The 10,403-nt window shown below is 37.9% G+C and overlaps 1 protein-coding gene across 1 annotated transcript; it reads right to left on the minus strand.

Moving 5' to 3' along the window:
- Positions 1–492: 492 nt before the first annotated feature.
- tax1bp3 (Tax1 (human T-cell leukemia virus type I) binding protein 3) lies at positions 493–8,920 on the minus strand. Its single transcript, XM_042484024.1, has 4 exons — positions 8,736–8,920; positions 6,436–6,555; positions 3,675–3,752; positions 493–3,503 (listed from the first exon to the last, which is right to left on the minus strand). The coding sequence occupies exons 1-4, from the start codon at positions 8,772–8,774 to the stop codon at positions 3,354–3,356; spliced, it is 387 nt and encodes a 128-aa protein (XP_042339958.1). The 5' UTR covers positions 8,775–8,920; the 3' UTR covers positions 493–3,353.
- Between the last annotated feature and the right edge of the window lie 1,483 nt (positions 8,921–10,403).

Consider the following 10,403-nt stretch of genomic DNA (forward strand, 5'->3'; position numbering starts at 1 on the left):
CATCTCCAGGACAACAGATTTTCTAATTTCATAACTTTTCTGTGAATTTCCTGATCTTGGTAAACCCTGGAAAATGGAGCAATGTGTGTTTCTAAAAGCCTACATGAAAATGAACGAGTGCAACAAACTTTCTCACAAGCTTTTTTAATAGTGACTTGCTTTCTGTGAATCGTTTTTCTAATTGTGCTGCAGACCGTTTGTCTCCCCGAGTCCTCGGTTCAAAGGCGAGTGATTGGTTCCAGGCTCACATATTTAAGAGATGAAAGTAGAAAAGCTCTCTGTATCGAAGAGCCTCGGTAAACACTGAAAGGTCAGAGAATAGATTCTTTGCTTTGAAATGTCAGCTGATTACTTTATGACATGAAGCTATTTGAAGAGCCCGTTAGATTAAAAGAAGACTTTTCAGCGTGGAGAGGGAGTGGGTGAAAAAATAACATGTTATTTCAGATGGTATTATGCTGGTGCTTTATCAATAGAAGGTGGAGAGGCATATTTCATTTTCAGTCTTTTTATATCTGAGAACATTCATACAGTAAACTGTATACAATCAAATGCAAAGTTTGTGCTCTGCTGGTAGTGTACATGTACAAAATCTCTCATAATTCATACAGGAAGTACTGCAAGTGATTTGTCTGACATCACACTATTCTCTAGATGTACTACGGTGTGAAAATCCTGTAAAACAGTGGTTCCAAACATGAGAGTGGGGAACCTATAAAGGATCCCAAGATTATGAAAGGAATATAAACAAAAAACACATAAAAAAAACCCAACACAAAAAACCACAACTGTTTCTTTCCTGGGTTTTCTAAAAACAATTGTTCATTTCATGAAAAATACTCGATACTTTCACTTTGTTAGGCCTCTAAAAGTCCTTTAAATGTAAAGATTTGAGGACAAAAAATAGATTAAACTGTTCATTATTTATGTCGATGCGGGCTCACAAGCCCAAAAGGTTGTGAAACACTTGTTCAGTATTGAAAAGCTTCAATTCAAAATGTTGTATTGTAGAAGTGTTTAACTGACTCCAATAATTTCATATTTTGACAACTTCTACGCATGCTCTACCTTTAACGCTATTTTATTGTCAGAAACATAATGTTGACTTCCTAATGCGTTATACCAGCTTTTGGGATATTTAATTTTGGAATGAAAACTTTCATGTTACACATTTGATTATTAGATACGATTATTAATGTTATACAAATCATATGGTTTTATTAAAGAAATACAAAATATATTATTATTATATAAACTACTAGCAAAAAAAAACAGTCAATAAGATCACCCAAGGATATGAGATAGTATTGTAATTTTCTTATTTTTAGTCCTCAAGCAAATCAAAGCCAAAATATTGTTAATGATTAGTACTAAATCAGTCATCTACAATATTAATGCAGTATGCAGTGTATCAGAGGCAGTAAATCATTGTTATGTTGCAGAAAACAGAAACAAATAGGTATCATTACACTTAGTGGTATTGAGCATTCTTTTAAGGCTGCTGTGCACATCAAACAACATTCACTCCTGCTTGGTTCAGATTTACAGTTTTGACTTTTGGTCTTTGACATTAAAAAACTCGAAAACATTTTGAGACCGTTCTCTGAATGTAGCTGATTCCAGTGTGAAACTAGAGAGTTGTTTGTATCAAAGCAGCAAATTAACAACTTTCCTTAGCTGAATGCAATAAAATCTGATTTGATAGAGAACATACCTGAAATGATATAACAGGCGTTATCCAAAAGAAGGTCCAGCTTGTGGAATGTTTTTGTATGAGACATAAGTAACTTAATGTGCATTTTGAACTGTTGATATTTTAGCAGACGCAGAAAGAGAGAGGATGTTATTTTCCCACACGTGAGACACAGACATAACCAAAAAGAAAGATAAATAAAACACAAATAATGATAAGCGAAAAGACATACAGTAGCATGCAGGAAATCTTTGTGCATACACGTGTGTGTTTTGTTGCACAGATTTTGTACTGTACCATTATAAAAAAAGGATTATTTTTTTAAAAAAAGAAAATAACTACAAACACTGCTGTTCATATTTTGATCACGTCACAGCGCCTTGGCTTTTACTTTGGCTTTTTGATGCTGTTTCTCGACAGGAATGACAGCATTTATTAATCATTATTAATTTAAATGAGATGAAATGCTCATTAATGACAAAATAAACACTACTGAACATTCTTGATGTATTCAAACCATCAAGACCAACTTTGGTCAGCTGTAGGAAAAAGGATCAACATTTATGATTGCTCCCAAATAACGTGTAAAATTATGGACTGAGGACATTTGGCAAATATCTCCAAAGTGGGAATGAATAAGAAATGCTGTGCTATCGTGAATTTGAAACTGACGTATAGTGCGGAGACAGGAAGCCCTTTTTTATGAAACGTTTTTAAAAAACTAATTTCAGCTCTCTGTTGTCAGGATCATGTGATCCGGCATGTTTTGAAACACTTCCTCTCATGAGAAAAGGTCAGCAATAACTGGATGCTGAAGCGGATCTATAGACTCATTACTTCAAAAAAAAATCTGACAGTGAATTCTTAGTGTAAAGGGACAGTGTGTAGGATTTAGTGGCATCTAGTGGTGGAGACTGCAGATTGCACCAGCTGAAACCAGTCTCCTCTCCAAAACAAACTAACCTGGTGATAAGAACACTGAACAAAGCAGATTCAGGTCAAAAAATCAGTGTTTGTTTGACGCTCTTGTTGCGGAGGGGCTGCTAACTTCAGTGGCTGATGCAAAAACACAAAATGTCCCTATCTAGAGCCAGTGTTTGGTTTGTTATTTCTGGGTAGAAACATGGTGGTGCGACATGGTGAACTCCGTGGACGAGGACCCACTCCCTGCATAGATACAAACCGCTCATTATAGTGTAACAAAAGATTATTATTTACAGGTGATCTAAACTAATGAAAACATTATATTATATCCCATGTCTGCCAATATATCCAACCTAAATCCCACTCACTGAACCTTTCATTTAAGAAGAGGTCTGGATTAAAAGTATTTTAGAATTGTAGGAAAGTCTGAAAGTTTAGAATTGCTCCATATTTGGGAAGCATGTGCTACACAGACATATAGAGAGTAAAGCAGATCACTTTGAGATGAGCTGAAGTGTGTGTGGAGAGAAAGAGCACCCTCTCATTGTCCGAAGACTGTCCAGACTGAGCTGCGGACTCAGACTCTGGATATGTCACCTACGTGTGATATTTTTGCATTGACGTAGTTATAAAGGCCACGGTGACACCATCATCTGAATTTGTAGGGTCTCACTATGTGAGAGTGTTGGGTCCTTGGCTATTGCATCAGTCTGTGGTTTAAAGCAGAGTCACCTCGTTACTGTCGGGGGTAACCGCCCATAGATTGTTTGACAGCTTCCTCCAACGATTTCCTGGTTACCAGTAGCCGCACGACGTCCTCACTCTTCTTTGTTAGTTTTTTGCGGGCCTGGTCGTGGGTCACCATGGTCATGTCCCAGCCGTTCACCTGAGAAGAGGAGACGTATGTTTTGTTTCAGAAAAGCTGTGGCTGTTTTCTCTGATTCAAACTGATGAACAGGGTGAGCACTTCTGCAGATGCACGGCGGCGGACAGACTCTGCAGCGGGCACACGGTGCCATCTTGTGGATCTTCACCAAAGATCAGTTTCACTACACACCTGCATTATTTTGTCTCCCATCCTCAAGCCTGCCTTTTCTGCTGGTCCTCCAGGTGTTATCCTGGTCACGTAGATGCCCTTTGGAAAACAAAAATCACATTTATTATTTTATATTATCATAGCTGTGAGAGCAATACAGACAATCTGAAAACCTCAAACAAACAGAAAAAGACACCTTAAGAATCTGAAACATTCAACAAAAATAAATCGCACATAATATTACATAGTCTGCCTGGTTTTATTGTGACCCTAAGACTACTATTTATTAATTCTATTTTATTCATTTGGTAGCACAAACAGGAGTGAGTTCATTGCCAAAATCATCAGCATGTGTGTCTAAGAAAACCCCAATATTACTTGTGAAGTAACAAATTGTTTTTTTTATTTAATTATGTACATTTTAATGTCCTTTTTCTGTAACCTCTGACTTATAGAAACAGCAAATTATGATGGTGATAAAATGTGACAAAACATGTTTAAATTCAGCCGAAGAAGATGATAGGTTGACAGTTTATACAATGCCACAGAATACAAGACTCTAATACTGATTAGTATTCATGATGTAGTAATTCAAGTGGCTTCTAATATCCAGTACATAAACCAACAATAACAGGTTATATACTGTATATATATATATATGGTTATTATAGCGCTATTGAGCGGGTGGTTATTCATTGCACCACACTCTCGGAGCCCAGAAGAGCAGAACACCAGGTGCAGTGACACTAAAACTTAACTGTTCATTGTGCTGGGGTCTAAAAGTTTGCTTTCACTCACTCTGCACTCTGCTTCCCCTCTCATCCATTGACCTGATCAGCTCTGCCCAGAAAAAAAATGCTGCTTAGGGAAGACAAGTCATGATAAGTTTTGTCTGCACTAAATTCATGGACCCGCAAAAACATCTGAATTTAGAAAGGGGATGATAAATAAAGGAGGATGCATGTACACAAGATGGAAGTTTGCTGACTTTCTGGGCAACTGTAGAAACATGGTGGTGAACACTGCAATCTCCATAGACGACGGCCCGCTCCCTTTGTAGATATAAACGGGTTATTCTAAGGTAATAATAATAACTTCATTTATATAGCACCTTTAAAAACACAGTTTACAAAGAGCTTTGAGAAACAAAGCAAAGTCGAGACAGTAAACCTCCAAAATTAATAAAACAACAGAAGTTAGTAAATAATGCCGAACGAAGGCCAGTCAAGAGTTAAGGCAGAATTAAACAGGATATTCGAGGTGGAAACATGTTAAAAAAATACAGTAACAAAATAAAGGCAGTGGACACAGAACATTGATAATAGTGATAATAATAATCAGGATCAATGCAGAATTAAAAGATAAGTAAAAAGATCAATTAGAAGCTAAAATTAAAGGAAAATATTTAACATTAAAAGACAAATTAAAGGACGACATCACGGAGAAGCAAGTGTATAAAAATGGGTTTTAAGAAGTGATTTAAAAGAAGTCACTAATTCTGCACAAGGTAATGAAAACACGATGCTTATTTGCAAGCGACAATACACTAAAAAATATATACTTATTACACTACATTCCATTACTGCAAATATATCCTTTTAAGACCTACACACTAAAAAATTTAAGTGGTATTACATAAGATCACCTGAACAGCTGTTTCAATAATGCTAAAAAACATGTCAATAATATCTACAGGAAAGTCTGAAATTTAAAAAAAAAAAAGTTGTAATTCCTCTCTAACATGGAGTCTGTGTCTGGCATCTGCATGTACATTCACATCTCTCCAGCTCACAATGTATGCGCAGTCAGCGGGTGCGACACAACTTTGTGTAGACCTGCAGTCTTCCTTTCTATGACATCAGTTAGGTGAGCCTGGTTTGTTCCCACCTGAGGCTCCACATAATATGTTCAGGCATGTCTTATTTATCCTGAAGTGCTGCTTTACTGCTTCAGCAGGACAGTGATATGACAAGAAACATAAGACAAGACAGGCAGCGAGTTATATCACATTGTGAATCTATTGGTAGATTTTTGTTCCCAAAAAAGACCTTGAATATGTGAGATGTCTGAGAAGTAACATGACCCAGTCCTTTAAACATCATTACTTGGCAGCATTTCACTAGTTATCAGTTTTTTTTTAGTTTTTATGTATTCCCACTGTTGTATTTCTGGACCCTTAACTGTGGATAACAAATACAAACTCATTGAGAATTAAAGAGTTTTGTTTGGGAGATATACTTAAATATATTTGACTTAATGGGATAAACATAAGTTTAACTTTTCACTATTTCATATTGCATAATTAAGCACAAACTTGTCATATATTAACGATGTTTCCATAAATACAGAAACAGCAATTTTGTTGTTGGTAAAGTCCTCAAAGTGCTGATGGGCACAAACATGTGCAGTATAGATACACATATAGACTTAGGGTCTGTACACAAGCTGCGTTTTTGCATCCTCAGATCCACGTAGGCGTGCAGAAGGCACGCTTAAAAGCAGGAGCACTACCGTCGTGGCACGCAAGTGTTCCCAAGCCCCTGTTTTTAAGCTCTGAGCTTTAAATATGTTCCATGGATGACATTTTAGGTCTAATAAACACTTAGAAAACAAAGCTCCGAACTCTGGATTTCTGGTAAGACGGCTATGGTGTGGTGCTGGTTATGGTCCTCAAATCCAACCTGCCTCAGCACCCTTGAAAGTTTTCACAGAGTAAGCACAAGAGTAGCAAACTTTATATTTTCTAGGTGATTATAGACACAGTATGTGTCCTGGTCCTTACTTTGTCAGTCTTGTCCTCAGAGAAGGGGTTCTGTCCAGGGTCTTGGTCAATCCCTCCTCCGATGCTGAAGCCCAGGATTAGATTATCTCCCTGCCGCAATTTACGAATCTCAACTCGTTGCTGTTGGACAAAAAAAAAGAAAGAAAATTAGATCCATCTCCATAGAGCATTTCCCAACACACAAAATGCACTTAATATTTGTTTTTAACTCCTCTTAAATACTGGCAAGTCACTGACCAGAAGACAATGGATACTGGCATCAAACCATCACTCCTAAACTGACTTTTCTTTGTCTCAAAAGCATAAAAAATACATGTTTTTCAGGGAAATGTTTCAGTTTAGGTCTTCCTATAACTGTTATAACCCATAACTGCAACATGAGCTTAACTGTGTTAATCGGTTTTGAAAATACCTTGCAGATGCAAAATAAAAAGAGGAATATTGAGGAAATTAAACAAAGTGAGCAGTGATTTATCCACCACAGACAGATTTCAATGCATGACAAATGGAGGGTTTCGGAGGCGGTTTCCTGGTGATTGAAGTCCACACTGGAACAGAGACTTTATTAGTGCAGCCCTGCCCTTGAAACTGACAAGCAGCTGCAGGCTCTCTAACCAGATGGATGGATGAGTCTGACAGTAGCACTCCTCAACACAAAGACGGCCTGTGTGTGCGTTGATGAATAACCAGACATTCACATTCAGTGGTATGGCTGAGGCCGATACAATGAAGTCTGAGGACTGTCTGGAACTTTACTGAGTCAGTCAGGACTTCAATGCGCAACATCACATTTCTCTTTCCAGTAAAAACAGGTTTATAAGCCTGCCTGATAATAATAATAGCACAATTTATTTATAGAGCACTATGGGATTATTCTCCAATCCAAAAAATGTCAATCTCTAAAGAGGACAATACCTGTAAACAAATAGACCCATATGTTCCCCGAGACGGGACAATGTTCCTAGTAATTATTTATAGGTGGAAATTTATATCAGACCAACAGAATGGGCAGTTCAGTACACTGGCTAATGTTACCTTATTGCACATATATCAGTATTTGCTTACATGTCAGCAAACCAGGGTTCCTTCAGTTGTACTGTGGAAACGTCGGGGACACTATGAAAATGCTGAGAGCATTTGAACAGCATATTTATTTAAAAAAAGCATATATAATACAATCAGGAACTAAGGTAGTTGGGTGCTGAATCAATGTATTAAAATTAATATTTTGTCTATATTTCTGTAAACTGATGCTATGTTTTGCAAAAAAAAGTATAAAAACTTGAAAGGTTCGGTATATGTACATGTATCAGCTCAAAGGAGACGACACTGTAATAAGAATCAGTCTGCCCATCAGTGCAGGCTATGCTGATTATCACCTTGACAGTAAAGTCTCTTTGGCTAGAGACATCACTAAAATTTTAAAAATTATAGACTGGTCAGTTTCAGTGTTGCTTCAATTTCTTTGCCTGACAACAAGGCAATAAAGTTGAAACACCCATGATGAACAAAATTAATGGTGCCTTATTGGTGGTGGGTGCCACACATAGATGTATTGCCACACTAATACACATACAAGGAGGAAGTTAGTGCCTGCTTCCTTACCTGCACCCCGCCCCTTACATGACACCTGTGCAACTGTGACCTGGCTAAATCCCCGCCGCAGTCTTATCTACCACTTTTGTCTCAATAATCAGAAAGATGTATTTTAAAGTGAAAGAATTCGTGTATGAATTGTAGGCACTGGATAAACTGTACTTTATATTATGTAAGTTTGCATTACACTCAACCAAGTTTTCGTGAAGTCAGACAGGAAGACTGAATCACTCAGACGCTGACGCCCATCTGTGGGAGTCGTGAGCTGACGTGACAAATCCGACACAATGTGATAAATTTTATGTGTTGCGCTAGCTTTAAGATTTTAAAGCCAATCTATAGGTAAGACTTACGTACAGCAATAGTTTTTTTTAATGGAAAGTGGTCAAAACGGACAGGTTAACCCTCTCTGTCTATCAATGCGTTTACCGTAAATGTAAGAGCACGGGCGCACTCCAACTTTAGGGGCGGGTAGCACGACCACGGAGATGCAAGGGACGGCTAGCTTTGTTGAGTAGCACCTCAGCTAGCTAAACAAAGTAATATAACAGTTAATTTCGACATTTGCTGTTAGCAAGCGCATTTAGACCGCCAAACATTTGCTGCTTTTGAGTTTTGTACTTACGCGGTTTTCCGTTAACGTCGGACTAAACGCCGAACAATGGAGACTGGTTGAATGGACACAGCCCTACTTTCAAACTTACCACAACAACAGCCAACGGCTGTCCAGGGTTGAAGGACATGGTGTCGCTCCGATGTTTAGCCTGAAAAAACGTAGAAACTCGCAACGGTTGCTGTTGAGGTCACGGAAAGAAAGGGTTTCGGCAGTGGGGCAACTTCCCAGTTTAATACGTGAGTTACAGCAGGCTGATCCCTGGCTGGAAACCAACTGCTTCCCAGATTACGTCCCTTCACCCCCCCCCAGCCTATCAGGCCAGCGCGTTTTGTAGCACGGGGCAGCCGGGGAGGGCGGTGTTTAACAGTTGGCTGTCGCCCCCAATGTCTCTGAGAAGGCATGCGCAATCAATCAAACTCTCCAAGGGGTTGTTTGTGCCCCCCCGTGTCCCGAGTCTTTTCCTTAAAAGGCCAATAGTGACCCTCTTTGTGAGCCTGCACAGGGCCGTATGCAGGATTTTAGAAACACTGAGGTCCAAAAACAAAGCGTGCTATAGTTCGGGGGCATGCTCCCCTTAAAAAAAAACCCAGTATCTGCATTTGGAGACATTTGGGGAGCGATGATTGGATAACAATAGCTTTAAAACCATGTCAGTGGGCAGTAGCATCAATCATACAAGACATAACTGGTGGGAGGCTTTGGGGGTGCTCCTTTAGTCAAAAAATGTAATTTAAAATAAATTTCCTGCACATCTACACCACCTGCATTAGTCTAGATTATTAGATGGAGTGTGCAGAGGCAAGCATAATAATTTGGTGAACCCGTTTAGTTAATTAAATAATTATTTAGATAGCTGCCATTTAGAAAATACAACCAGATACCTATAGAAAACACAGAGGTCCTGACCTCGGTGACCTCGGTGGTAGGTATGGCAACTTTTTCTGGACGAGTTAAAAAGTTGGATGACCTACTTAAATGGCTGAAAATAAAATTTAAACCTTTAAGAGTGGAACACATGGAAAATATATATTATCATACAAGTATCCGTCTGGTTTTCCAGATTTTACAAAAAAAACTTTTTTCATTTCTCATTCGATTGGATGTGGTAAATGTATCTGTGTTGTTGGTTCCTCTATTCTCATCTGTGTGATGGTAAACTGAGAGGCATTGCATTAATTATTTTAAAATACATTTTTACTAATAATTTCGAGATTTCACAACACAACATCAGATAAACAAATCTTAAGATTTTTCCAGCATTTTTTAAACTTTGTGAACAGAAATTGTTATAAACGAAAGCAATCTGAGGTGCTTGCCGCCTACTTCACTTACAGTAAGTCCTCTTTAGACCACTTTCTATTTTTACTCTGCAACATTTCAGATGCAAACAATCGAGCTCTAGCTCCACTTCCATTTTTAACATAGTATCTTTGCATGTAAACAAAACATATGATTAAATTATATGATTGCTGCATTTGCTTTATAGTGCATATTTAAAAGCAGACTTGAAATTGCATACTTTTGCATTGTGGTATTTCAAAAAGGATCTGAAAGCATCACTATGAGCATCTGATGTGGTTTACTGCCACTAGATGGTAGTCTATAATGAGACAAGTGTTTTCTATTAGATCAGTATGAGATTTCTGAACTGTTTTGACTACCATACATACATATATATATATATAGATATACATATATAGATAGATAAAACTACAAAATGATAAGGAACTGATCAACATGCAAGTCATAACATGCA

Source organism: Plectropomus leopardus, chromosome 3 (genome assembly GCF_008729295.1).
Source record: "Plectropomus leopardus isolate mb chromosome 3, YSFRI_Pleo_2.0, whole genome shotgun sequence".
NCBI lineage: Eukaryota > Metazoa > Chordata > Actinopteri > Perciformes > Serranidae > Plectropomus > Plectropomus leopardus.